This window comes from Mesoplodon densirostris, chromosome 11 (genome assembly GCF_025265405.1).
Source record: "Mesoplodon densirostris isolate mMesDen1 chromosome 11, mMesDen1 primary haplotype, whole genome shotgun sequence".
In the NCBI taxonomy this organism is placed as follows: domain Eukaryota; kingdom Metazoa; phylum Chordata; class Mammalia; order Artiodactyla; family Ziphiidae; genus Mesoplodon; species Mesoplodon densirostris.
The window spans coordinates 44,603,200-44,631,199 of NC_082671.1; the positions used below are offsets into that span (position 1 = coordinate 44,603,200).

The window sequence follows — 28,000 nt, forward strand, 5'->3', positions numbered from 1 at the left end:
GGTCTCCCTCCGCCTCAGCTTCCACTGGCAGGCAGCTCAATCCCCAGGTAATCATGCTGGCGGGAGACCTGATGAGCTCATCCTCTTGCCTGCAGATTAATCTAGCCCTCAGAGCACAAGCCAGCCCCGTGTTCTGGCACACCCTGCTCTGAGCTGAGATGGGGCCCAGGGAGGCAGCTCTTCCCAGTGGGTGAGGGGTTAGAGCTGTCGTGGGGAGCCATGTCCAGAGTTCGGCCTCTTGCCACCCTGCCGCCACCCCCAACAGTTCCCCCGTCCTTTACTTCTCAGAACCAGGCCGAGAGGGGGGTGGTGACCAGAGCCTGACCGCCCCCGCTCTCGCCTCATCTCCTGCTCCCAGGGCCCAAATTGTCGTCACTTTCGCAGTGAAGTGTCTGGTCATTTTCAGAAGCAATTTCAGGAGAATATGCAGCTGCTGCTCCCTATCCTGCTTTTCCATTCCCAGGGCTGAAGGCACTGTCAGCTCTCTGGGCTGGGAATGGTAGGAGGGCGGAGGGCTGGGGCCCCTGCTCTCTTTCCTGTCCTCCCCCCGTCAGTCATGTGGATAGATGCTAGGCTGAGGGAGGTGTGTGTGGGGGGTCCTCTCTTCTTTACTCTCCCATCTCTCTCCCCCTCCTCCTCTTTCCTGTCTCTGCTTCTCTTCTCTTCTGGAGCTCAGGAGTGTGTGTTTTTGTCCCCTGAAGCCTATAGGAGCTCAGTTTCCCCACCTGTGTTATAGGGCTTGAATTGGCTCCATCATGATGGGAAAAGCTGAAGTTCTGCTGCCCACCCCTGCTCACAGTCAGTCCAGCTCTCTCAAAGTCTAGGCTGTTTGAGCCTCTGAGGGGCACAAGCCATCCTGGAGTCCCCTAACCCCCAAGAGGGGCCATTCGAGCATCTCACAGCACAAACCAGCTCTAGCTCAGCCTCTTGGCTCAGCCCATTTCTTCCCCAGGCTCTGAGGGACTCTTCTCCTTGTGCCGTGGCTTGTCTCCCGGCTGTGTCCTGGCCACAGGACTCGGCATCCTTCCATTCCTCACTGATATCTCCACCCAGTGTCACATATGGCCCAACCCCTCCCCCAGGAGCCCGCGGCACCCCTCCAGGATGTCGAAGGGGTCCACATGTTGCGCCCAAGCTGTGCATGTGGTGGACATAACACAGGCCAGCTCGCGCGCACAGGCACGTGCCCCACCTTGACCCCTGGGAATGGCCGATTAAAGCATCTCAGCTCAGTGTTTTACTGGCTTCACCCCCAACCTGCACCAGCAATAAAGAGGGTGGGCTCCAGACGGATGATCTGCTAGGGATCCTGCTCCGCTAGGCCAGGGACAGTTAGTGTCTGAGGTGTGGCTCAAAGAGTAAGTGTTCAAAGGAAAAACACCTAGGTTCTCTGTAGCTGCAGTACCTGCTTTACATGCCGTTAGCATATGATTTGTGGGCAAAGTGAAGCCCAGCCTGCCTTAGCCCTCCGAAGCCTCCCTCCTTCATCACCTCTCTGACTTAGCATCAGCTCTTTCAAGTCTTTGCTAATCCCAGAGATCAAGAGGTGATCAATTCTCCCTGCCATTCCCTTGCTCCCCCCATCCTTGGCTCCTGCCATCCTCTGTGAGATGCCTCATCATCAAAGGACATTATTCATGACGGACCTTTGCTGAACCCTTGCTTCCCTAGTCCCAGGGCTGGGGGCAGGGATGGATGGGTTGGTTGGGGAGGGAGGCTGATATAGAGATGGGACCCAGGAGGCATTTGTTCTTAGCCCTCAGTCTAACACATTCTTCCTACTGCACCCCCAATTTCCTCCAGCCTGCCCAGCTTGGACCTCCTTTTCCAGATTGGTGAGGAGAAGAGGAGGAGGTGGGCGATGGCCTGGTCCAATTAGGAATAGCATCTGAGCTTCTCAAAGGCATGAACCAGTCATGCCATTAACATGTAAACAGCCTTCCACTTCTACCTTTTATTCCACTAAAGGCTCCCAGCCCTGAGTCCTGGGCCATGGTTGCCCCACAGAGCCCTGTAATTAGCTGGGTAATGGGAAGCCTTTAATGAGGCCCCATTGGCCTCTCACATAATTAAGGGGCCTTGAGACCTAGCTGCTGCCCTCACTCGGGGATAAACATGGGGCCCCGTGAAGCCGGAATGACTTCTCAGTATGGCCCAAACCCCAGGGTGGGTAGGTTGGGGAGAGAAACATTTCAGGACCCTAGCAGTGCTTGAGAGGCTCTGTGGAGGATCCACATTGTGGGCCGCAATGCAAGAAGCTGGACTCAGACTTGCTTTTTTGTTTTATAAATAAGTTTTTATTGAGCACCTATTATATGCCAAGCACTATAGAGCTAGGAATCCAACAGTAAAGCGACGGAAGTCCTTGCCCTTATAATGCTGACATTCTGGTGAGATGTGGGGTAGACAGACTATCAGTTAAATTGTAGTATGTTTAATGTAATGTATGAAAAGAAATGAAGGGATATGGAGAATGGAGTGGTAGTAATTTTAAATAGGGTGATTGGGGAAGGTGCTGGTGAGCGGAAGTCTTTGTAGTAAATATGCAACAGAGCTATGATTCTCTTCCCAATCCCAAGATGTAGAAGAGTACAAGGTCCCAAATTTCCAGGTCTTTTGGAGAGGTGGACCCCCAACTCCCTCTGGGAGACTTAACTGTTCCCTTACTGGTCAAAGTACAGACCAGTGCAGTAAAATGAAGGGGAGGTTTGGAGTGAGAAAAACCTGAATTTGAGGCTGTTCTCCAATAGCTATATGTCCTAGAGCATGTGACTGAATTTTTTGAGCCTCAGTTCTCTCATCTGAAAAATAGGAGTATTTCCTACTCACACGGTGGAGGTGAAGAAAATCAGTTGGATTGCTCTCTGCCGAAGCGTCTTGCAAATGTTCAAATTCTGCACCCGTTATAAACGCTAAGAGTGATGATTGCTCTGGAGCCGGCTTTCACTTTCCCTCCCCTCATCTCCTACAGCAGTACGTTTCTCTCTCTGGGTCTTTTCTCTCTGGATCTGGGTCAGATCCTGACTCTGCCTCTCCCCTGGGATTCTCTTACCTTGGGTGTGAAGTGAGCAGAATAAGGCCCCTCGACTGTGGGGCGTGAACTAGAGGCTTGAAAGTTCAGAGGAGAAGATGCCTGAGCTGTCGGGAGACAGATTAGAGTGGGAAAAAATGCAACTGTGAGGAGAAAAAGAAACAGTTAAGAGGTCAGTGCTGGAGCGGGGGTGAGGATAGGGGAACAGCCCAGCTGTGGTGCTCCATCCCTCCTTTCAGAGATGACAGCGGGAAGGATAGAAGTCAGAACCCTGGAAGGATGCAACGACGTCAGGCTGCTTCAGGGGTCAAGAGCGGGGTGGGAGGCCATGGGGAGAGGCTCTGGCACTGGGGAGGTGGAGGGGGGCAGACCCTGGAGTGGTCTGCATTCACTAGTGGGGAGAAGTACAAAGCCTACTGGTCTGAGGACCAACGTGATGGTCAGCTCCAGCTGGGAGGACAGAGGGAGAACTGAGGACTGGAGGGTGTGCCAGACTCACCTCCCAATCGTCAGGGACCTGAGCCTGCTCATCCTGGTGGTGGAAGGGCCAGAGCAGCACCTGGCGGAAATTGTTTTGGCCAGGCAGTTGAGGCTGGAAGTTTAAAGGGCAAAGAGCTGGTGTGTGGACAAGGAGGAGAAAGAGCCCAGGGACTGCACCTGTTGAGGTGGCCCCGGCATGGAAATTTTGTGACAAACCGTACGCAACATCATCCCTTAGCACGCACAGCTCAGGGGCTATTGGACTGTGGGCTGCTGGATCACCCCCGCTCACTGCTGGGTTTGTGCGTGTGTGCGTGTGTGCGTGCGTGTGTGTGTGTGTGTGTGTGTGTGTGTGTGTGGCTGCAGCCTATATCCCTCTTCCCCCCACCAGCCTCCCCCTCCCCTCCAGCCACCCTGGGATTGGTGATTCTCAGCCCCTCCCCCGCCTCCCCCAGACCCTCCCAGAGCCTTTATCTGGGAGCTGGGCCGGAGCTCCTGCCACATTCCCCAAGCCCCTCCACTCCCTGTTTCTCTCTTCACGGCAGCACCAGCAGCGTGTGTGGGGAGTGGACAGCGCTCCCGGCCAGCTCCCCGATCCTCCCAGACCATCTGCCCCAGGCTCAGAGCTGCTCCACAGGTAGGCACAAGCGGCAGAATGTTGGATGGACAGGAGCTGGCACCAAAGGACAGGGGCCGAGTCAGGAGGGAATAAAGGTGTCAGCCTTTGATCGGGGAGCAGGATACTGGGAAGGTGAACAGAAGGAGTCAGTGGGGGTTGATGTAGTGTTTGGAGCCTGTGGGTACAGACTGATTCTTCCTATATTAGAAAGTTTTTGCCTAAGTCTTGGGGTACCTGGGGCTGGAAAATAGCATCCAGGATCCCTTCTCAAGCTGACTAAGGAAATAGACCCATGCACGTCCTATAAATCTATTATCTTCCCTGGGAGGCTAGAGGCCCCCACATTATTGCGCCATTGCTCATTGTCAGGTGCATATCCTGGGGAAATATGTGATGGGGAAGCAGGGACACTGAGCGCCACCCAGCTCGGAGACTCTCCCAGACTAAGGCTTGGGCGGGAGAGTTGGGGGCTGGGGAAGCAGGGTCAAGCCAGGCTGCTAGTCATGAATGTCTCCCGTGTTTGCACCTGTGTTGTGTCCTCCTCCTCCTTGCCTTCCCTCTGTCCTGTCTGCACTCCTAGGCATCATGAGTGCCCTGCTGTTTGCAGTTATCCTGACCCTCAGCTTGGCTCGGAGCTTTGGGGCGGTCTGTGAGGAGTCACAGGAACAGGTGGTGCCTGGTGGGAGCCTCAGCAAGGTAAGGCACCCCCTCTGGCTCACCCAGCCTGGCAGAGTACTGGGCAGCATCATAAGGCTGCACTCTGCCTGTCCCACCGTGGTAGGGAGGAAGGTGGGACGGGCGGGTTGGGAGTTACCCATCAGAGGGTTGGACAGCCCAGCCTCTCCAGTGGCCTCATGTTCTCCCAGTATGTCCGTCAGTGTCTCTGTCCCTCTGCATGCCTTTGACACCTTGTACATGAAATGTGCGGCACTAATATGTTGTTTGGTTGGTTGATTGTCCGGTGACCTGGTGATTGGATGGTACTGTGAGGGGTAGGGTAGTGTGGTCTCAGGTTCCCTATGGTCCAGCTCAGGTTCTGTCCCTTTGCAGGGGGGCAGATCCTCCCCACTTCCTGGATGGTATGAAACACAGTCAAAACTTCTCTCCCCAGTAGTCATTTGTGTGCTCTTTTACCTATCAGCTATATGTATTATTTTTTTTCAAAATTCAAAGAAATTCCCGTATCCCCTGCTCATCCACCTCCAATAACCTCAGGTGCTCCTAACATTCCAACCCTTTCTTCCCTCCTCTCCCATGTCCCCCTCTAGCCTCTGCTTAGTCGGGATAGGAAAAAAACCCACAAAACAGGTTGGGCCCCAATTTCCAAAGTTCATCTAAGAAAAAGAGTAGGAGTTATCAGGGTAGTGGTACTGGGGGAGAGCAGGGAGGAAGTCTTCTCAAGGTTTTGAAAAGACAGCAGTTACATTGGTACGAATACTTTTAAGATGATTACAGGTGGAACTTACTTCATATTCAGTGTGTGAAGTCTAACTGCCTCTCCAGCTCAGATCTGTTTAGCATCTCATTACAGGAGGTGCGCAGAGTATTTGAACAATTTGGGGAAGTGGCTGTTTGGGAAGTTGTGGGCTGGGCAAAGAGAGAGATCACCAGCCTTCATCCGGCTGGTGAGGTGTCCCAAGGCATGATAGGTTGGCATCCTTGCAGTAGTTGCACCAGCTCCAAAAGACCAGAACCAGTTCAAAAAACACACAGCGAGTGCCAGATATGGGCTGGACACTGTGTTTGGAGCCCAAAGTTCCAGCTGGAGACAGTCAGAATATCTGGATCTGTTCCTCTGAGACAAACTTGCTTTGAGACCTTGCCCCTCTTGGTCAATAAAATAGAGATTGCCATCCTGCCCCTTCTCCCTGCAGGTCCAAGAGGATGAGGGAAATTGGGACGGAACAGGAGTAGGATGTATGTGTGCCTGGGCAGCCAGGTTGGCACGTGTGTGGGGGCATCCTGGGTAAATGCCCATCTGCGTGTGCTCAGCCGCCCAAGGACCCCTAGGCTCTGGAGAGAGAGGCACCGCTGAGATTCAAGGTGAAAATCTCCAAACATGATCAATTGGCATTATCTCTCGGCAGCTGCAATAAACTGGGTGTATGATGTGTGCCCACCAACCATCCTGCTGTGCCCAAGTTGCTAAAAAAGAGACCACCAAGATGAGAAAGAACCCCTGTTTGGCAGCAGGTCTAGAATGGGGTTCATCTGTGGAGGGGAAGAAGAGGCTTCGTTCTGAGCATGCTGCCTTCGTGAAATTCTAAATCCAGGGGCGAGAGGAGAGAGGGAGAGAAAACCAGAGGCAGAGAGCTGATGGAGAAGAAAAGAGAGGGCGAGGTGGTGGGAAACGCAGGGAGAGGAACATGCACAGACACAGTGCAGAGGGGGGGCAATTTCAGGATTGCTGGTGGCCCGGACTGCCTACCCCCACCTGTCCCCAGGACCGAGTCCTGTCTGTGACTCAATCATGGAGCACAGACCAGAGGACACTAGCTCTGTCTGATGAGCCTTTCTTGGGAGTGCGGGAATTCCTGGCTCATTCACTTAGTGGGGCAGCCACATTGTTGGTCAAACCGGTTCTGGGTATGCCAGGGAGAAAAGAACCAATGACCCTTCTCACTGAGAGGTGGCAGGAGCTGCGAGGGGGCCCCAAGGGTCAGTCCCCTTTGAGCTTGGGATATAGCATGACCAACTCCCAGCTTTCCTGGGACTATCCCAGCTTGAACACTGAAAGCCCCACATACCTGGGCAAACTGGGACAGTTGGTCGGCCTACAGGGATGCCCAATGTGTTCCCTTTACACGTGCTTCCCAAACCCTGCTGTGCCTGTGAATCACCTGGGGGCCTGGTTAAGATGCAGATTCTGTCTCAGTAGGTCTGGCATAGGACCAAGATTATGTATTTTTAACAAGCTCCCAGCGGCGATGCTGCTGGTCCATGGACCACACTTTGAGAGCTTACTTCTCTTCTAGTGTAAACCAGAGGAAATCCTGAAAGAAATAGGATGTTAAGTTCAGCTGTGATGAGCTCAAGAAGAGGCCATTTCTTGTGGGGAAAGAGTGAGTGGATTGGGTGTGAGCCTCCTCCTCAGCCCTCTTTGTTTCTCTCCCCAGAAGGACTCGAATCTCTACCAGCTGCCCCCGTCGTTGCTCCGGAGACTCTATGACAGCCGCTCAGTCTCCCTGGATGGATTGCTCAAAATGCTGAGCAAGGCTAGCGTGGGTAGGAAGCAGGCCCGGGCAGAGGGGCGTGTGGGGCAGGATTCTGAAGATTAAATAGACCTGGGAGACCCCTTCGAGTGGGAAGGAGACTGGAGATGGCTTAGTGAATTATTGAGGGCTGTGATCTGAACCCCCTCTAATCATCACTTTGCAGATTCCTTTCCCCAGTTACATGCCTGTTCTTGCTTCACAGGTCCTAAGGAGTCGTCACTTCCCCAGAAACGTGAGTAGCCTCTTCTCCCTCCCGATCTCTGCTGACCACTTGCCTAGAGCTCCATGGGCACAGGGCCCAGTGACTATTTCGGCTGGCCCCGGCTCAGCTGGCGCAAACAACATGCCAGCTGCAACTGCTCAGCCAGCCTTTCCTGAATGGGAGAGGCCACTGAGAGCCAGAGGAAGCAGGTGTGCGGGGCATGGTGGAGTCTCCCTCCACTGGTAGGTTAGTGGAAACCAAGAGGGTCTCTTGGTGGCTGTGAAGATTCTAAGCCAGGCACCTGCTGGGTGGGAGAATTTTAGAGAGTTCTCGAAATGCGGGGGAGGGAGAGGTAGACAGAGAGGGTGGGCCTAGGGGACAGCCTGCTAACTGCGGGGAGTAAGCTGTGGTGAGACACCGAAACAGAGACCAGAAGCCCAACCTCAGAAGTCTTGACACATGTCTGGGGAAAAGTATCAGCCCCTCACTATCACTGCTGAAAATGTTGGCCCTGTTTCTGCAGGTGACATGCATGACTTCTTTGTGGGTCTCATGGGCAAGAGGAACATCCAGCCAGGTAGGAACATATGGAGGTCGGTGGAAGGGCTAGGGTGCTGGCAAAGATGTAGCAGAAGTCAACTGCTTCATATTTGTCACCAGAGGGAAAGACAGCACTTTTCTTAGCTACAGTGAGGGTTCCTCCGCCCCTTCTACCCGATCGGCTTGGGTCCACAGTCCAGCCCTCTCCGGGAGCACAGGACGGAGACCTTTATAAGATAGTCCTGCTGCAGCTGGGAGGGGGTCAGGCAAGCTCTGCTTCTCCCCCGCCCCCCGCCCCCATCTCCCAAACAGAGCATCCCTCTACTTCCCAACTCTGTCTTCCAATGCTGTCCTTCATAGCCAGCCCTTTGCTATTGGGTCAGGGTGAAGGTCATATGCAGAAAATTCCCTCCTAACTACACTGTTTACTTCACCCCAGACACTCCTGTTGATATGAACCAAGAGAACGTCCCCAGCTTTGGAACCTTCAAGTATCCCTCCAATGTGGAATGAGGTAAGGACTTAGGGAGAGGAGAGGGGACTGTGTGTGTGTATGTGTGTGGGGGGGTAAGTTGCCAGAGGAGCACTGGAGCATTTCCTCTGATGCTATGTGTATTAATGCTCATAATTAATGGCCTAAATACAGTGCCTGACACTTAGAAGTATGTGCTTGCCTGTGATCACACACACACACACACACACACACACACACAGTTTCTCATCTCTTTCCAGTCTCATGGACCCCCGCTTATGACTGAGTGGTAGGAAATGGCAAGGGAGGGGTTTCCCCTGGGGTTTCTTTTTTTTTAATTATTCTTTTTTTTTTTTTTGCGGTACGCGGGCCTCTCACTGTAGTGGCCTCTCCCGTTGCGGAGCACAGGCTCCGGACGCACGGGCTCAGCGGCCATGGCTCACGGGCCCAGCCGCTCCACGGCATGTGGGATCTTCCCGGACCGGGGCACGAACCCGTGTCCCCTGCATCAGCAGGCGGGCTCTCAACCACTGCGCCACCAGGGAAGCCCTCCCCTGGGGTTTCTTTGATGAGCAGCTTCTCTTGTTTGGACTTCATTCTTGCGATTTGTGCAAAAGGTGGAGAGATCATCATCTGATAATTACAGGTACCACATCTATTCACAGGTGAAGCATTTTGCTTCCCAGGCAGGCTGAAACCATTCAGATCATTCAGAATCTCGGGTTACTGGGTCCGCTATATAGTTATTTGCAAGGGTGATTTAGGAAGAAATGCAACAAACTCTGAAATCTAATGAGGAGTAGCTGGAAACTATATCTTAATCGCTCTGTGCAGTGTAATGAATATGAGCATGGCCTGAGTTTGAATCCTGGATCTGCCACTCACTAGCTGTGTCCCTTGGCCAGGTTACAAAACCCTTCTGTGCCTCAATTTCCTCATCTGAACAACAGGGGTCACAGTATTATCTTGCAGGGCTGTGGTTTTGAGTCTAGGTAAAGTGTTCAGAACAGTGCCTGGCACACAGTGCTGTGTGTTGGCTTTATTGTGATTGTTGCAGTCTGGGAGGTGTGGGGAAGGTCCCAGTGTTGCCCCTGGCGGGCTCTGGTCTGTCTGCGTGGAGCTGTCTGGGCTGGACCCTGGGCCCGAGTGGGCTGACAGCTCTTCCACTTGGTATGCAAGTGTGAGTCCCCCGGGGAAGTGTCTTGTCAAAACACGGAACCATCCGCCTCGACACCATCTTCCCACACACAGCAATAGCAGCTCACTGATGGCTTTCTTTGCACTGGCTTCCACTGAAGGTGTCAGAGGAGGAAAGGAGAGGGATCAGGAAGGCTCAGTCTTCACAGAGACTCCTGCCCCTCTCTCTGTGGCCCTGTTACCCACACTCATTGGTCTCAAGGGAGCCCCAAGGACCAGGAGCAGGCTCTCAATGAAACTGCCTGTGTGTGACTCCTCGGGCCCAGAGACTGGGTCTGGCCCCCCATTCAGTGTTGGGCGAGAGGGTACAAAAAGCCATAATAACCATAACTCACTGATTACATGGTACTTACTGTATCATTTTGCTCTCATTTGATTGTTATTTCAGTCCCGCTGAGGGTCAGATAATTACACGGGCAGCTATATCTGGATGACATACACTCCTCAACGTTATGCATCGGCCATAAAGATAATTACAGTGCAATTTTGCCATAGTATTTTATACAAATGGCAGAAACAAGTGCATTGTGGAAATCTACTGTTAATGCTTTCTGATGAACCTAGGCTCTTTCAGAGGTACCAGGCCCATAATTGCAGCCCTCATAATCTCACCACTGATGGTGCATTCTCAACCTGTTAGGTGCCGGAAAGAATAGACACTAGGTCCCTAGGGGCTGGCATTTAAAGGAGGTTAGATGAGATGGATCAACATAGATCATTGTGCCATCTTATCTCATTCATGTGAAACTGCTGAAAAAGTAAGTGATCCCTGGGCCTGTCCTTCCTCTGGGAGGTTTCTGGAAAGAGGAGGAGGGACTGGGTGAGGCCAGGGGAGCATTAGTGCCAGGGTGCATTGGACAGGGCGGTGGGTATGCCTGGCTCATAGGGATGCCAGGATGCTATGAACTTTGCCAGTACTTCTTTCTGCATGGGCCCCTCAGACCATAGCGTGATAAACATGGAAGCTGGGAAGACGCATGCACCTGTGGCTAGGAGAGTTCAGTCCTCTAGTTCAAAGGCTACAGGGATAGCTGAGGGTTAAGACTTCCATTCTCTCTACTTCTCCCTTACAGATGCTCCTCCCTTTCTCCCCCGCCTCCCCAGTGGGTGGTTGGTGGGAGTTTTACAGGACAGAGATGTGATTTCTTCTTTTTTTGGTCCTCAGCACTCCACTTCTGGACTCCTGGGCTGCATCATGAAGACACCTGTCACCCTCTCCCAATCCCCAGGTGCACGCACTCCTATTTCCCTTCCTCTCCCACATCCTTGTAACACTCCTGTGCTCTGACCCCTTCTCCAACCCTCTACCCCACCCGCTGTAGAAACTGCCTAGTGAGTCTCCCCAGTCCCTGCAGCCATTGACTATAGATTGCCCTGGAGTTTCTGTAGCATCCTAAAAATATGATGTCTCTCTCCACGCCTCAACAATAAAGGATTTTTACATATTATGACCTAGAGTGATGTATTTGGTTGGTGGGTTGGTGGGTGGGTTTTCCTTTCTTGACTCTTGCAGCTACATCACACACACATACACACACACATATATATATGATACACACACATATATCATATACAAATGGAAGTATCTTTATTTTGTACACATATCGGTTTCCCCAACAGTGTCTTACTCCTTGCTTCATACAATTAATATCAGAAGATTTATTTAGTGATTAAAAGAAGAAATGAATTTGGAAGATGGTTTCTAGCACTCAAAGACTTTCGCAGACCAGATTTAGATAAAGAAATACAGATATTCTGAATGGCTTGTCTGTATTTCCAGGATGGGCCTGGGAGACATCAGTCCCTGAATCCTACTCAAAGAAGAGAAGTGGGGATCAAGGCTGTGCGAAGATCCAGCCCAGAGGAGGGTGCATCCAAGCACTGTACTATTTTTCTGTCCCCGAATATTGAACTTGGGTCCTGCAACAGGTCGTGTGGATAAGATGGTGATCCATAAACAGAGTTTACATTGTAGCAGGGCTTTAGACAAGCAAACAGCACTTGATCTTGCTAGGTGGGGCATAGACAGGGAAGTTACTATAGGGGCTGAGAAAGAGGAGAGCAGATCTTTTTAGTGTTAACTGGCCACCTTAGTGGCCAGTTGTAAAGGGATAACATTTATTTCCTACTCTTCTGTAGTGCAACTCTTACCAGCCCCTGTAATGCTGGTCTAGTAGTCTGCAGTGTACATAAGGCACTTAAATGAGGTGTGTGGGGGTGTCTTTTATTAATCTGATGTGCTAACTATCACAGCCCACTGATCCCAAGGGGAGTTCTGTACCCTAATGGAACAGCCTGGGAAGTCCTCAGGCTCCCTGTCTTAGCCCGGTGCAGGGGACTTGGCCATGCCCCTGAACCACCCTGATACAAAGTCGACACTCAGTTCTCCCAAGGCTGTGTAAAGACAGGGCCATGGAGCCAGAGACCATTTACTGCAGGTCCTTCACCCCAGTGAAAGTGCTCTCTTCCCAGAACCTGACTGGGGCAACTTTGGACCCACAGCTCTATGGTGCGGGCACTCACCTCAGTATCTCTGGTGTCAGGTTTATTGCTAGAGGTCAAAGAATACCCTCACCCCAAATCCTCAAGCCTTTCTCCAACGCGTTATCTTGTTGGCTTTTCAAAATGATCTACCTAGACGGTTTAAAAGTGGGGTAATTTTGCAGAGTCTAGGGAATTTATTTGGGTCATGAAAGCTTCACCAGGTGGTTCTGTTCTTGCCAAGTAGGAGCAGAAGTGTAGAAAGGTTGCTCTCTGGTGGGACTAATGAAAATTGCAGTACGGGGCATTCCAGGTAAAATGAAGACAAACTAAATCGGATATCTGTTTTTGTGCTTGGAGAATGTGTGAAGGAATCCTGGCCTTCCTCTTCCTGTTGTAAAGAGGTTGATGCCTAAGGGGACCTGGTCAAAAAGACCTTGGGCTGAATTCCTGGCCCTTCTCCATTTAGCTTTGCATATGTGTGTTATTGTTATTACATGATGATTTATTTTAAAGACTTCGGTATTAAAGGTTCTAGACCCAATTCAGTGTGTGTGGAGGGGGAGATTTCCCACACCAACAAGCAGTGCTCCGACATTATCTACCTGGAGATAGTATCAGATTCCACAGGTTGAGGGCTCAGTCCTACAAGACGTCCCCCACCCCCCACCCCCCCTTCAGATGCCAATCTTAAACCCAGGTTGTTAACTCTCTACAGACTGGAGGTTCCCACAACTCTCTCCTTGAGTTCCATTAATTTGCTAGTGTGGTTCACAGAACTCGGAAAACCTGTTTACTCACTAGATCATCAGTTTATTATAAAAGGATATAACTTAGGAACACCAGATGGAAGAGATGCATAAGGCAAGGCATGGGGAAAGGGGTGTGGAGCTTCCATGCTCTCTCTGAGCATGCCACCCTCCTCTCCTTGAATCTCTACATTTTCACCAACCTGGAAGCTCTCCAAACCCAGTTCTTTTAGGATTTTATGGAAGCTTTATTACATAGGTATGATTGATTAAACCATTGACCAACGATAATTGATTCAACCTCCAGGCCCTCTTCCCTCCCTGGAGGTCAGGGGCTTAGGACTGAAAGTTCCAACGTTTTAATCATAAAGTTGGTTCTCCTGGCGACCAGTCCCCATCTTTAGGTGCAGTCTCAAAGTCACTCGGTAGCATAACAAAAGACATCTTTATGGCTCTCATCACTTAGGAAATTCCAAGAGTTTTAGAAGTTCTGTGCTAGAAATGGGGGTAATGACCATATATATATATATATTTTTTTTATTATAAACCACAATATCACAAGTATAAACAGTATAAACTTTAATCTATACCTTTAGGGGGTTTGTTAACAACTCAACGGGAAACGTAGGCATGGTCCCTGAAAACCCTTTTGAGTTCTCTGTCTCTCTCATTGTTTCCAAGGGCCATGAGTAAGTTCCTCTCAGCTCTGAGCTCCACTCTCTGTGTCAAGCTCCTGATCTAATTGACTTTCCAATCTGGGGCAGGTCAGCTTGAGCTACCAGATGATTCCATCCAGAACCCAATCCCCTAGCCCTTGGTTCAGACCACAGTTCCCCCACTTGAGCAGAAAACCCCAGCTGTTGGTTTGTACCCAGATTCCACACAGGGAACTGCTGGTGGTTTGGTCTGCAGTTTCATATTTGTTTGGAATCCTTCCCCAGATTCCATGTTGGGAACTGCTGGTGGCAGCTGCAGCTCCTCATTTGTTTGGAATCAGTCTGCACAATCCCCATTGTTTGGGGTCTGCTGGTTCAATCTTTTTCCAGTCCCCAGTTCCATGGGAATTGTTGGTGGTGCACACAGGGACTTTTCTTGGCCAAGCTGCAGTAACATCTCTTGGTTACTGCTGGTGTGTTAAGATGCACATGTTTGTTTGTCTCGCTTAGTGTAGATAAAGGCTATTGTTAATGGGAATCTTGGAAGCCATAAAGTTACAAAAATTGATGAGCACTTAAAAGCTGTTAGAAAAAAATAAAACAAAACAACAAAAAAACCTGTTAGAGCGATCACCTAACCGAAAGACTCCCATGTTAGGGTAATTTGGTCATAGAATGGGTTAGATTGATGCCAACCTCAATAAAACTTCCATGCAATGAGGTACACTTGTAAAACACCACACAATCTCCAACCCAGTGGCACATCCCTCTTAGGTATTAGTTTGGCTCCAAGAGACCCAAAATCTTAACTAAAAATATAACAGGATCCTTATGCTCCAAAGAGTCAAGCATGCCACCTTCTGGCATACCTGCCTATTTCATGTCTAAGAACTATGGTTCCAGAAGCTATAAATATCTACAAAAATGGCAAAATCTTACTAAAAACACAAAAGGTATCTAGAACAACACCTTGGCCTCCCCTATTACATCCTCCTAGGTGTCCATCATCAAAATGCTGCCCCAGGGATTGATGTTCAGTTGTAATCAATGGAAACACTAGAAAAGAGATTGTTCTTAAAGGCCTTATGCAAATTCTTCAACATCAGCTGCAAAAGTACTTCATTTTCAAGAAGATTCATGGAAAGGACTTTGGTAAGTACAGGTTTATGATAACTTTAAGAGCATATAACTGAACAAGGTAAGAATTTCCAGAGCTAATGGAAAAACTGGATTCAAGCAGAACAAGTATTACTTACATGGGACTGAATAACTGAGGAGGAGAATTAAAAATTTTATGACTTTTTTGTTTGCAACATTGCTGGTCCCTTAATGTTTTGTTTTTCTAAATTTAAGAAGACCTTTTTTTTTCTTGGGCTATCTATGATTTACAGCAATTTGGTAACATATACCTTTGTAAACAAAGATGAAACATGTACTTTTTCTCCCTACCTGATCCTGTCAGAATTCAGAAACTCTTGAGTATTCTTCGCATGGCAATATGATTAGTTATTTGCATAAGTCCAATAAAAATCTGCTCTCCTTGTAACAGGACGCAATTGGAAACACTGGCTACATTATCAAGGCTTTGACTGAAATGTCATATTTAAGAGAGATGTGCATAGACTCAGATATGACTAGGTAGCTTTAAGGAACTAAGGTTGACTTTAAAAAACCAGTAAAGCCCCTTGGAAAAATTGGCTTGGTACTCTACTTACAAGGTTCCTGGCAGCCTTACCACGTACGTAAGGAAGGTCATTTCCTGGCGGGTCCAGGAACCCCAGGATATTTTCAGGACCTTGAGAAGAGGAGAATTCACCCAAACTATAGGTTTTTCAGGTAAAATCTGATGGCAATCCTTGGCTTGGCTTCCTGGCTTCAGAGGCTTTTAAGAGTTCAATCTGAAACTCCTAGTAAAGCAGTCTTTAAAAAGAGCTTATATGGTCAATCACTACTCTTGTTGCACTTATGTAACTAATCAGGCCAAGTTAAATTAAAACAAATTGTTGTGTTATCTTTGGGGGGAAATGGGGTGATTGTAGACAGAAAAATTATGTTTGCACCTTTGTAAATATTAGATTCTAATTCTGTTAATTATCTTTGAGGTTTTGTAATATACTTGAAAACTAAACTAGATCCTGAATTCTTCTAGTTTCCTCAAATATCTGGCTACAACTCTCCAAACTAATGTTTCCAATTTTCTCCCACCCTTCTAATTTGGAATCACTAATAACCTAATAATCACTAATAGAATGCTCTTGAAACTCCTTGGAAGGGACTATACCAGGTCTTACCCGGATGGCAGCCAAACTTCAGGAACTTGAACGTTGGGTCCACAGCTCCTAATTAAAAAGGACTCCTTCTGATTTTAGGAACTGCACACCAGCTGGAGACCTCAAAATCAAATTGACAAAGAAGAGGGGTAGCTGACATTGATGTAAACTTCTTCCACCCAAGACATCAGATCAAGACTTCCTACTTTAACTAAACTTGAAACCCTTACTTCTTTTCTTTCTTTCCTTTACTCTGCCATTGGTCTGGAAAGATAACACCATCATCCATATGTCCCAGGCCATTGCTAAGGGGGGTAACATTTCAGACTGCTGGTTTTGTCATAAAAACTCTGATCTGTCCATTAATAGTGCCACCTTAGCAGAATTGGTTTGTGCCCTGACAGAATTTATCTTTGTCTGTGGTGGTTGTCATTCTCCTTGGGCCTAGGAATGCCTGGATGGCTAGTGCATAACTGGGCAATGCCTTTTAGGTTATCTAACTGTGTCCCTGACTGTTCACAGACAAACTGAGACACCTCATTGGGTCAACTTCCCTGAATTTACATCATCAAATTAGAAAGGACCTACCAGGAGGCTTTCATGATTCGGGATTTGCTTCCGTTGGCAGGTCCCTCTACTCCTGGTTAGGAGTGAGTACAGATGAGGTTGTGATCAGAAATCTCTCCTTAACTCTTAAAGATTTTCCTGAATGTGCTGCTAAACTAATACCTGCCCAACAAAAATCCTTAGACTCTCCAGCCAAAGTTGTTCTTGATTTTCTTTTAGCTGAACAAGGAGGTATCCGTGCTATGGCCACCACCACCCGCTGTACCTAAATTAACACTTCTGGGGAAGTTGAAACTCAGCTGCATAAGATTATTGAACAAGCCACTTGGCTTAAAAAGGTGACTCCTCTAATGGGGTCTTTCTTTGACTTGTTTGATTTTGATTACTTTGGGTCTTGGGGACCATGGCTCTGAAGTGCACTCTAGACATTGGGAATTGTCCTGCTTATAATCGTTATAGTAGTCTCCTTGTGCCCTGTATTCTCTCTCTCTCTCTCTCTCTCTCTTTTTTTTTTTTTTTTTTTTTTTTTTTTTGCGGTATGCGGGCCTCTCACTGTTGTGGCCTCTCCCGTTGCGGAGCACAGGCTCCGGACGCGCAGGCCCAGCGGCCATGGCTCACGGGCCCAGCCGCTCCGCGGCATATGGGATCCTCCCAGACCGGGGCACGAACCCGTATCCCCTGCATCGGCAGGCGGACTCTTAACCACTGCGCCACCAGGGAGGCCCTCTCTCTCTCTTTTTTAAAAAATAAATTTATTTATTTATGGCTGTGTTGGGTGTTCGTTGCTGCACGCAGGCTTTCTCTAGTTGCGGTGAGCGGGGGCTGCTCTTCCTTGCTGTGCGTGGGTTTTTCATTGCAGTGACTTCTCTTGCTGCAGAGCACGGGCTCTAGGCATGTAGGCTTCAGTAGTTGTGGCATGCGAGCTCAGTAGTTGTGGCTCACGGGCTCTAGAGCACAGGCTCAGTAGTTGTGGCGCTCAGGCTTAGTTGCTCTGCAGCATGTGGGATCTTCCCAGACCAGGATTCGAACCCGTGTCCCCTGCATTGGCGGGCGGATTCTTAACCACTGTGCCACCAGGGAAGCCTCCTGTATTCTCTTAAAAGCTTTAAATGCATGTTGTCAGTTGCTAACCACCAAGCAAATGATCTCCCTAAGACTGGAACACCAGAAAGGGAATAAAAAATATGACCAACTAAAAAACTGTGAGCCTGAAGTTGTGACCTGTGAATACCACAGAGTTTCAGCCAAAAAACCTTCATGACCTGTGAATGTCACAGTAAAAGCTGTGATGAGAACTTCAGACTGATCGCTGGTAATGGTGCCAGTGCCTTAAATTTTGATCACATCTCTCAGTTAAACTCAGGTAGTTTCAGTTTGATAACAATTCTTGGGCAGGAGCATCTGGGGAGAAGATTTGGAGGGTAACTTCTGCACTAAAGGAGAAGGGTGGGTGGAAGCAGAGGAACTGAGCTCTAGAATGAGTTGAGGAAGTAGAGGAGGAAAAATAATTCTCCCCCACCCTTTGAGGTTCCTGGCTGAGTAAATAATAAAAGACAGATTAACAGGAAAAAAGAAACAGAAGTTTAACAACATGTATACTTCCTGTATACATGGGAGATACCCAGGAAAACTAAGAGTTTTTAGACATTTAGCAACCCTTCTCTTCCTGGTACAGAGAGGTACCTTACAAATGGACATTTCCCTTATAAATGTAAATATCTTTTACAAAAGCGTAACTTCTACTCACTTTTCAGAGCTTCTCCCCTGTCTGCTGCTTCTTAAAAATAATCCTTACGCCAAAGAGGCATATTTTGAGGTGTCAAGTTCTGCTCCCCTCCAGGGAGGACAAGCTGCCGGGAACAGGACAAGCTGCCAAGGTGCAGTGGGATCCTGTGAATTCCTTCATTTGCCCACCTAGCTGGAAGGAGGGTCCACGGTGAACTTCCAGAAGGTGCTCCACCAGGGACCCACAAGTACTTGTTCATTCATTCAAACAGGCTTTGTTAAGCACCTGTCATATGAACCAGAAGCGTGTGGTAAGCGCAGGGACTCGGTAGTGTGCAGAACCAGGGCGCCCTGCCTTCAGGAAGGTCACTGCCTGGTGGAGGAGACGTAAATTAATCAAACAGTCTCACAACTTCGTGTAAGACTACAACAGCAAACGTTCTGAGAGTAAAGTTCTGGGAATATGAGGTGTGGAACAGGGAAGCCGATTTAAGCTTAGAGCTGGGATAGGGTTTTTCACTTCTCCAGGTACCAGCGCGAGGAGGGAGTGGTCCTGAACCCGGAGGATCAGTGCTTCAGAAAAGACAGGCCTGGGTTGGGGATGGGGGTGTTGGAAACGTCCTCACTGTTGCCCGCGGGGCCCGGCGGCGGCGGTCCCTGGGCCGCGCGGGGGTTGGAGGTGGGGCCGAGGGTCCCAGGTAGCGCGAGGGCCGGGCGGGGAAGCGGAGGGGGCGCGTAGGGTGAGGGCGGCCGGAGGCTCGGCGGCTTTGGCCCGCTGGCCTCGCGCCCGGCCCCGCCTTGAGGGGGCGCTGCCTCCTCCTGGGCGGCTGGGGGCGCTGCGGCCGAGCGGCGGGGGGCGCTGCCTCCTCCGGGACGGCGGGGGGCGCTGCGGGCCGGGAGGTGGGGGCGGCCCGGGCCGGGGCGGCGAGCGGCGCGGCGGATGGAGAGTCTGGCCGCGGCCAGCGGCGCCGCCTCCTCGTCGGGCCAGGCACGGCGGGCCGGGGCCTTTGTGTGAGGCGGCGGCGGCGATGGTACTCGAGCCCCGCGGAGCCGGGTAAGCGCGGCCCGGCCTAGGGCTGCCCCGGCCGAGGTCCGACCCCCGTCCCGGCCTTTCTCTCGCTCTCGCTTGGCTCCCTCCTGCCCGCTCCCCTCGGTCGGACCCATCCTCCCCGGCCGCGCGCCGACCCTGGCCGGCCCCGTCGCCTATCCCCTCGACCCCCATCCGGCCCCGCGCCCCGCCGCCACCCCCCGTCACCCCCCGTCCCCGCCCGAGGTCGCCCTGAGGAATTCCCCCGCTGTTTGGGGAGGGACCGAAGTGCTCGATGCCTCCCAGCTGGAGTGCCCCAGCCGGATCCAACGCCCTTCCTCTCGGATTCGACCCTCCAGAGGGGAGACGGCGGCGCCGCGGGATTGTTGGGGTGCCTTCTCCGAAGTTCCGAATCCGTCCCCTCCCACTGCCTGTTTGGGCTTCCCGGTGTCCGGACCTACTGACCGCTGATGTGTGGCCACCAGGGCCCGGGAGATGCTTGGCTGGTACCCAGCAATGCTCAGAAGCTTCCTGGGCCCCAGAAAAAGTTGGGAGTTAGTCGAATGTGGTGAGGTGAAGAAAGGGTCTGTGTTGCCCAGGGCGAGTCGTGAGGCCGAGAGAGAAGGCAACTAGTTTGTCTTTCTGGCGTGCAGGACTCAAAAAGGGGAAGAAGTGGTACTGAGCAAGCCTTTAGGAGTTACCTATGTAGTTAGATGCCTTCTTATGGCATCAGGTATATATCTCTTACTTCTGGTCAACATAAGCATAAATCCTGAAAAGGGTGGGAAGAGAATTGAAGCATATTTAGGTAATATTAAACGCCACAGTGGTGTTCTGCTTTGCTTTACTTCTCTGGTGTCTGAGTGTTTTAACTTCATCCACAGCATACAGAGAATGTGATAGAGCAGTATCCGAATGGCTCTGGGCTATGGAGAGACAGGAGGGGAGGCGGGTAGCATAGGTAGGGAGAGATGGGAACTCAAGAATAAGCAAGAGATTTATTTACAGCCTGAACGATCACAGCAATGGTAGGAAACTAAAGGGCAGGGCATCCTTATCTTTTCCCCAACAGCTAATGGAGCTTGATAATTGTGTTCAAGTATGTATATGGCATTTGGCATCATAAGCGAAGAGAATATACTCAGTGAGATAGGAAAGCCTGGATTCAGGAAGAAATTAGGCATTTAATATGAGAAAAATTAGCACCAGTTGCTCTGGTAATGAAGTATAAGATTGTGTCGAGAGGATGCTTCTGGCTTGGCTTTAAGGCACTAGCTTCTGTCCACCCAGGCCTACAGCTTCTCTTACTGACTCTTAAAGACCAACCCATCAGATTTTTTTCAATACTTCTGGATTTTGTTGTGACAACTCTTGTCTTTGGGAGTATGCAGGGAGAGAGGTCACTGCCCCGTCACTTTTGCTGTCCTTGCCCCGAGCAGAATGGAGCAGGTGTCTGTCCATTCACTCTTGCTCTCCGCCCGGGGCTTGGAAACATGCAGACTGGTGGCATTTCGTCCTGCAGAACTCCTCACTGGCAGGGGTGTGTTTGGCCATCCACCATTTCCTTTTGCTGTCCACAGATTAACCGTGCTGATAAGGAGGTAACATCATAGGAGCTGCTAAGATGGGCATGAGGATCAAACTGCAAAGCACCAACCACCCCAACAACCTGCTGAAGGAACTCAACAAGTGCCGGCTCTCCGAGACCATGTGTGATGTCACCATCGTAGTGGGGAGCCGCTCCTTCCCAGCCCACAAAGCCGTGCTGGCCTGCGCAGCTGGCTACTTCCAGAACCTCTTCCTGAACACTGGGCTTGATGCTGCCAGGACCTATGTGGTAGACTTCATCACCCCCGCCAACTTTGAGAAGATTCTGAGCTTTGTCTACACGTCAGAGCTCTTCACGGACCTGATCAACGTTGGGGTCATTTACGAGGTAGCTGAGCGTCTGGGTATGGAGGATCTCCTCCAGGCCTGTCACTCCACCTTTCCTGACCTGGAGAGCACTGCTGTGGCCAAGCCCCTGACCAGCACCAGTGAGAGCCACTCCAGTACCCTGAGTTGTAGCTCAGCAGAACCAGCCCATCCCCTTGGAGAACTCCGGGGTGGGGGGGAGCATTTGGGTCCTGATCGAAACTATGCGTTGCCTAGTGATGCTGGAGGAAACTATAAAGAGGAAGAGAGAAACGTTACCAGTGACACTAACCATAGCCTGCCTCTGCCACAGCAGCCACTGCCGCCAAAGACAGAAGACCATGATGCCCCTGCTCCGTTCACGTCCGCTCCCAGTGTGGTGACCCAGCCAGTCCTAGGCACTGTCAGCATGGGCGTCCAAACCAGTACAAGCTCCTGCCAGCCATACAAAGTCCAGAGCAATGGAGACTTCAGTAAAAACAGTTTCTTCACCCCTGACAATGCAGTAGACATCACTACTGGGACCAACTCCTGTCTGAGCAACAGCGACCACTCCAAAGACCCGAGCTTTGGGCAGATGGATGAGCTCCAGCTGGAGGACCTGGGGGATGATGACTTGCAGTTTGAAGACCCCACCGAGGAGATAGGCACAGCTGAGGAGGTGATTGAGTTGAGTGATGACAGTGAGGACGAGCTGACTTTTGGAGAGAGTGACAACCGAGAGAATAAGGCCATGCCCTGCCAGGTATGCAAGAAAGTTCTAGAGCCCAACATTCAACTGATCCGACAGCATGCTCGGGACCATGTGGACCTGCTGACCGGCAACTGCAAGGTCTGTGAGACCCACTTCCAGGACCGAAACTCCCGGGTGACCCATGTTCTGTCCCACATTGGTATTTTCCTCTTCTCCTGCGACATGTGTGAAACTAAGTTCTTTACCCAGTGGCAGCTGACCCTCCACCGACGGGATGGAATATTTGAGAACAACATCATCGTCCACCCCAACGACCCCCTGCCTGGGAAGCTGGGTCTCTTTTCAGGGGCAGCCTCCGCAGAGCTGCAGTGTGCTGCCTGCGGGAAGGCATTGGCCAAAGATTTCCACGTGGTCCGGGGCCACATCCTTGACCATCTGAACCTGAAGGGCCAGGCCTGCAGCGTCTGTGACCAGCGCCACCTCAACCTCTGCAGCCTCATGTGGCACACCCTCTCCCATCTCGGTATCTCAGTCTTCTCCTGCTCTGTCTGTGCAAACAGCTTTGTGGACTGGCCTCTCCTGGAGAAGCACATGGCTGTGCACCAAAGCCTGGAAGACGCCCTCTTCCACTGCCACTTGTGCAGCCAGAGCTTCAAGTCGGAGGCTGCCTATCGCTACCACGTCAGCCAGCACAAATGCAACAGTGGCCTTGACGCACGGCCTGGTTTTGGGCTACAGCACCCAGCTCTCCAGAAGCGGAAGCTGCCGGCTGAGGAGTTCCTGAATGAGGAGCTGGTGCTGCAGGGCCAACCCGGGAATAGCAAGTATAGCTGCAAGGTGTGTGGCAAAAGGTTTGCCCACACGAGTGAGTTCAACTACCACCGGCGGATCCACACGGGCGAGAAGCCGTACCAATGTAAGGTGTGCCACAAGTTCTTCCGAGGCCGCTCGACCATCAAGTGCCACCTGAAGACGCACTCGGGGGCCCTCATGTATCGCTGCACGGTCTGTGGCCATTACAGCTCCACCCTTAACCTCATGAGCAAGCATGTTGGCGTGCACAAAGGCAGCCTCCCGCCTGACTTCACCATTGAGCAGACCTTCATGTACATTATCCATTCCAAAGAGGCCGAAAAGAACCTGGACAGCTGACTGGGTCCCAGCAGAGCCAGGGGGAGCTCCCAGGCAGCAGCCAGGACGTTGGTTTTCTAATGGCTGTTGGTCCCTCCCCAGCCGAAGTTACAGTTTCGCCTTGCTAGGAGTTCTGTTCTATCCTGTGTTGAAAGAAGAAAGAAGAAATAGCACATGAACACTGTTACTGTTTTTGAGAAGCAACGGCCCTATCATGTTTACCTCCTTACCTGTTCTTGCCCATGGAGGGTTGTGTTTTTGATTCTTTTGAGGCTGGTTTTGGGATCTCGTCAGGCAGTTGGTGTCAACTAGATCCCCTTCCCCAGCCGCTTGAGTTTTAGTTTACTGATAGGTTTTATGCTGCTAAGAATCCAACCAACAGCCTCACTGAACAGAGGAGGTGGAGAGAGGTTTTCACCGTGGGTATTACTGCCAGACCTCCAACTGGGACAACCAGCTATGAGAGAGATTTTGGGAATGTGGTCATTCAGAAAAGACTAGTCAGCAGGGCAGCTCACCTCGGGTGCCAGTCCCAGCCCTCAGCAGGGGAACGGTGTCAGGGATGGAGGGTCCTGCTTGTTCCATGGCTCTAATCGGCTGATTGGACAGTAAAATCTCTTGGCAGCTAGATCCAAACTGGGGACAAAGCTTTCTGTTTAGGTCAGAAGGCTTTGGGAAGAATCCTTGCCAGCCAGAAGAGGTGTCCTGCAGTGCTGCCGGAAGTGGCAGCCTGGATAGACAGGAAGGGAGGTTTCTCTTTTCTCCTCAATTCCAAAGAAACACAATTTTATGGAGTGATGGCCCAGGACGTCAGGCCTTCCCTGTGGGCAGAAAGGACAGGGAGCCACTTTGATGTAATCTTCTGTCATCTGGCCACGTCCATCGACCTTGAGTTTCCTGGTGGAGAGGTGGGGATGTCTCTGAAGCAGCAGCCTTGCCTTAATTTCCATCCAGTCTCCCACCTAGAAGTGTGCTTGGCCTATAGCATAGATGAGAAGACCCCATGAGGTGGAGTGGTGGACTGTGAGCCCTTCAGGATTAAAGGGACCCGAGTAACTGGTGGTTTGTAGCGGTATGTGTGTCTGTCTGTCCCAGTCAGGTAACCTGTTGTTTACTTTGTGCTAACTGGGCCAGAGCTTTGGCAGCTCACCTTTGACCTGCTGGAATTTATCCTGATCTGTCATTGTGTCGCCACCAGGGGGCGCTATTGACCAGAAGCTGGTTCAGGCCCCCCCTAGGTGACTCGGGAATGGGTCTGCCCAGTCCTGGGGTGCTGGTGGGCTCCGTTCTTAGTTGCCTTTTTGAGGGGTCTTACCCAAAGAAGGCTTGAGGGAGAGGGCCTTCGGATCTCGCATCTCACAAGGTGGCACCTCAGTAACCCATACTACCTCACCTGCTCAGGCGAGCTCTGGGGGTCCCTGGCCTCGGCCCTGATACAGCCCCTCGTGGGACTCAACAGCACCCCAGGCTGTTTTACAAGCAAGTGGTTTTAATTAACTCACAAGGCCTTTTTGGACATTAATATTTATTTATTTTGGGGTTTTTTTGTTTTTGTATACATATTACCCAGCATCTCTTGGATAAGAGACTTCAGGAAAATGAGCTTCTCCCCAGCAAGTAGCCATATTCCAGGGGACAATCCTGGCCAGATATTTGGGAAACAGGGGCTAAAACTAGGGGAGAACAGGTCAAGCCTTTAAACAAGCAAATTCTTTTCTTTCTCTCCAGATAGTCTCTTGCAGAATAGACCCAGGGAACCATTTAGGTAATGGATGTACATTCTAGGAAGTTGAGGCCTTCCATCCCCTTTCCATCCTGTGATTGAGTAGGTTGGGCACTGGGTCGAGGGGATCACGTCGCATGAAGGACCTTGTTGCATAGTTTCTCCTCCTTCCTACGGTTGGGGAGCTATCATAAGACGTACACGTAAACCAAAGCTCCGGCCCGGTTGGACCTGCTGCTTCTCTCCCCAGCCCTAAACTGATAAAGCCTCCGAGGTTGTGTGCGTGGCTATCTGGTGGGCTGACCGTTACAGGAAGGGACTTGTCCAGTGGCCACCTGTCACCATCTGAATCCAACTAGTTCAATGTTCCCTTGGGACATTCTTGTCAGAAAGCAGTGCTGACACTTTTCTTCCCTGACTGACTGCTTCCTTTCTTCCCACGCTGACCATTAGACAGCTAAGAAGGAAGGTGTGTAAAAGACTACAGTCACCTCTCTGCTAAGCTTTTCAAGCCTGAGTGGTTTCTCCCATATTGTTGGTGAGGACTTGAGTTTTGAAGGGCTGGATTTGAGAGTGGGGATACTCACCGGGACCCAGCCAGGTAGCTGAGAATGGATCAATATGCTGGAGAAACCCTCTTCCTTAACAGAGGATATCATGAGGTTGCTGGGTAGTCTGTATACTTAACCTGAAACTGTGAAGTTTTCCCCTTTCGCCAGTAAACCAAAAAGCAAATCCTTGAAACTTTGCCCCTGAAACACTAAACAAGAAACTGCACCCCCTGATCCTCCTGAGGCAAAGTGGTCAGCCAGGGTGGCCCGGCTGGTTGCAGTCAGACATGTAGCAGGTCAGTAGCTCATGAGGCTCACTGACCAAACCCTGTTCCCCTGCGTGTCCCCCATGTTCGCACCTCAACCCTTCCTCTGTTTGGAGTCATGTTTGCTGCCTCTGCCACCAGATCACCCTTTTCTGCACTGTTTTACTTGAAACACTATATTGTGGCAAAGGGTGCTCTAGGATACCTGGTGGAAGGTATTAATTGTATTTTGAATTTAAAATTTTTTCAACTGTTCTTTGGATTTTGTTGCCCTCTCTGCCCTGGAGCCCAGTTTAGCACTGTCTCCTGCTGTATTGTTCCAAAGTTCTGTTTGATCCTTGAATGTCTTTTCTTATCCCTTTCCCCCCTTTTTCTTGTTCTGTACTCAGGACCAACTACATAATTTACAGAGCCCTTTGTTTAAAAATTATTAAGAATTTCAAGATGGCGACTAGAGCATTAAAGCAAACACGAGGCCATTCCCAACTCTTTTCCTAAGGGAAAATGGTGATACTCTAATGGCACACTGTAAACAGCTGCTGTGGCCAGAGGAAGGGATCAGTATCCTGGTGCTTCTCTGGCCCATCCACGGCTCACTGATGCCACAGCACCTGCTGGGAAGCTCTGCTGTACCCTGGTATTTGGTCCTAAATTTTAAGACTCCGTGGAGTCTCTCTAGTTCATGGCTAGTTGGGAAGACAGGAGGTGGGGGTGGGGGTCAGGAAGTGGATAAAAATTCTTTCTGACTTTCTTCTGCTCTGTCAGTACCCTTTTTGTCTCTAGGACAACCTTTGAGCTTAAATACCTTCTCCCCAGTCAGGTTTTGCTGCTGGTGGATTTTCTTCCGCTTCTGGCCACCTGCTGTGCCCGAGTCCCCAGACTACTCAACTTTGGAAGTGAATTTAAATTCCGTCATAGATGGGCATGATTTTGGTGGCATGGAAGCGGGCTGTGTGGAGAAATCTGCCCATCTGGGAGTCCCCACGTGTCCTTTTCCCTAAATCCTGCGCTGAATGAATCGGGAAGCAGGGCACACGGCGTTGATTTCAACGTGATAACTCATGGTAAACTTAACATCAGAATAAAAAGGAAACTTTTACCTTGGATGTTTCTTTAACACCCTTCCCCTGTCCAGTCCCCCCTCCCCTCCCACCTCTACTAGCTAAATCTTTTGAAACCAAGAAAAATTGTTGACGTCTTAACTCCTTCCATTACTTAAATTAATAAGTACTGACCTCCTAATATTTAAGTGTTTACTATCTATTGCTGTAAAGTTTTGTATATTTTGTAAACTTTTTTTCCCAAATAGTAGATGTCTAAAATCGTTGTACATCTGATTCTTTTATATTCCATTGTTCGGCACAAAGTGTGGTTTTTATTTAGAATAAAAAAAGGAAATTGGAAATGGCAGTTCTTTTCTTATTTACTGTGAGCATGCTCATCCCTCAGAGTTCAGAGTATCTGGGCCATCACCCTTTCAGTAGCAGTATTCTGCTCAGCAGGTGCCAGAATCCTTTCAGGTAGCACATTTTCCTTTCCTATAGCTGGAATTCCCCGGGCTTGACTTGGTCTGTTTTTAGTGGAAAATTAACTCAATGGCCCAACCTTTTCAGAGGGACCACCTCTGAGGGGAATCTTCTGTTGGCCCAGAGAGAGCAGTGGGACTCTGCGAATGTCTGGTTGGACCAGAGGTTTGGCGGTAGATTGTCTTGCCAGTGCCATTTAATTCACCATGACGTGATATGTCAGAGTGGAGAGAGGCAGATTCAGAGAGGGGGGCAGAGGTTTGGCATAATTTCATGAGGTTGGTAACAAATGTCCTCCCACAGAGAAGAGACAGGCCTCTAGAAGTTAGGGTGCGACGTGGTCCATTTGGTCTCAGAGCACACTGCTTGGGCCCAGGCCCCCATCACTGCTCTGCAAATGTAGAGCAGAGGGCCTTGCTGCTGTCAGCACACGAGTTCTCCTCTCAGGCCCTAAGGAAGTATTTGTGCTGCCAGGGTGATCACTGGTTGCCAAAATGGAGTCCATGAGAAGGGAAGATGTTGGGAAAGTGGCCTCAGGTAATCGGGGGTGTGACAGAGATGTAAAACTGGGTTTCCTTGAGACAACTTCTGGACCCTGAGTCAGAGGGGTCAGTGATAAGGGCATTGGATCTGGGCTGGGTTTTTAATGTGGGCACAAGTGAGGAAGGTCTTTCTAATACATTCTGTGCATTGTTAGGTTCAGCCCTTACTGCAGCACCAAGTCACAACCCAAACTCCCCTGGCTGAAAAAGGTTTCAGGTCTGTGCCACCAAGCAGCTGTTTGAAGTGTTAAGACTCTTAAAAAAAAAAAAAAATAAAGAGAGAAAAGAAAAGGCCCTTTTTCAGGTTTGGGCCCAATGAGCAGGGGGAGTTAGACACAGATTTCCCTCTGTGCTCTGACAAACGGGTTCATACACCGCTGGAGCACATGTTTAATGCATCTGGTGAATACAGTCTCAGATTT

General features: G+C 50.3%; 2 protein-coding genes across 3 annotated transcripts; both read left to right on the forward strand.

The window, feature by feature from the left end:
* Window positions 1–3,467: 3,467 nt before the first annotated feature.
* Window positions 3,468–8,600, forward strand: TAC3 (tachykinin precursor 3). Its single transcript, XM_060114170.1, has 7 exons — window positions 3,468–3,613; window positions 4,057–4,148; window positions 4,711–4,826; window positions 7,247–7,355; window positions 7,548–7,577; window positions 8,071–8,124; window positions 8,527–8,600. Exons 1-7 carry the CDS (start codon window positions 3,468–3,470, stop codon window positions 8,598–8,600), a joined length of 621 nt encoding a protein of 206 aa, XP_059970153.1.
* Window positions 8,601–19,134: 10,534 nt separating this feature from the next.
* On the forward strand, window positions 19,135–26,817 carry ZBTB39 (zinc finger and BTB domain containing 39). Of its 2 annotated transcripts, XM_060113754.1 has the most exons (3): window positions 19,135–19,258; window positions 20,812–21,167; window positions 21,459–26,817. In XM_060113754.1, exons 2-3 carry the CDS (start codon window positions 20,856–20,858, stop codon window positions 22,989–22,991), a joined length of 1,845 nt encoding a protein of 614 aa, XP_059969737.1. In that variant the 5' UTR covers window positions 19,135–19,258; window positions 20,812–20,855; the 3' UTR covers window positions 22,992–26,817. The 2 variants fall into 2 exon arrangements, with proteins under 2 accessions (XP_059969737.1, XP_059969736.1); XM_060113753.1 differs by having other exon boundaries at window positions 20,812–26,816.
* The last annotated feature ends 1,183 nt before the right edge of the window (window positions 26,818–28,000 follow it).

Excerpts from the sequence above, each read along its gene's own strand:
- ZBTB39 (XM_060113753.1), top strand. The coding sequence starts at position 20,856 with ATGGGCATGAGGATCAAACTGCAAAGCACCAACCACCCCAACAACCTG.
- TAC3 (XM_060114170.1), top strand. The coding sequence starts at position 3,468 with ATGGTCAGCTCCAGCTGGGAGGACAGAGGGAGAACTGAGGACTGGAGG. Across the intron at positions 3,614-4,056 it reads GCGGAAATTGTTTTGGCCAG|CACCAGCAGCGTGTGTGGGG; the intron begins GCAGTTGAGGCT and ends TCTTCACGGCAG. Across the intron at positions 4,827-7,246 it reads CTGGTGGGAGCCTCAGCAAG|AAGGACTCGAATCTCTACCA; the intron begins GTAAGGCACCCC and ends TTCTCTCCCCAG.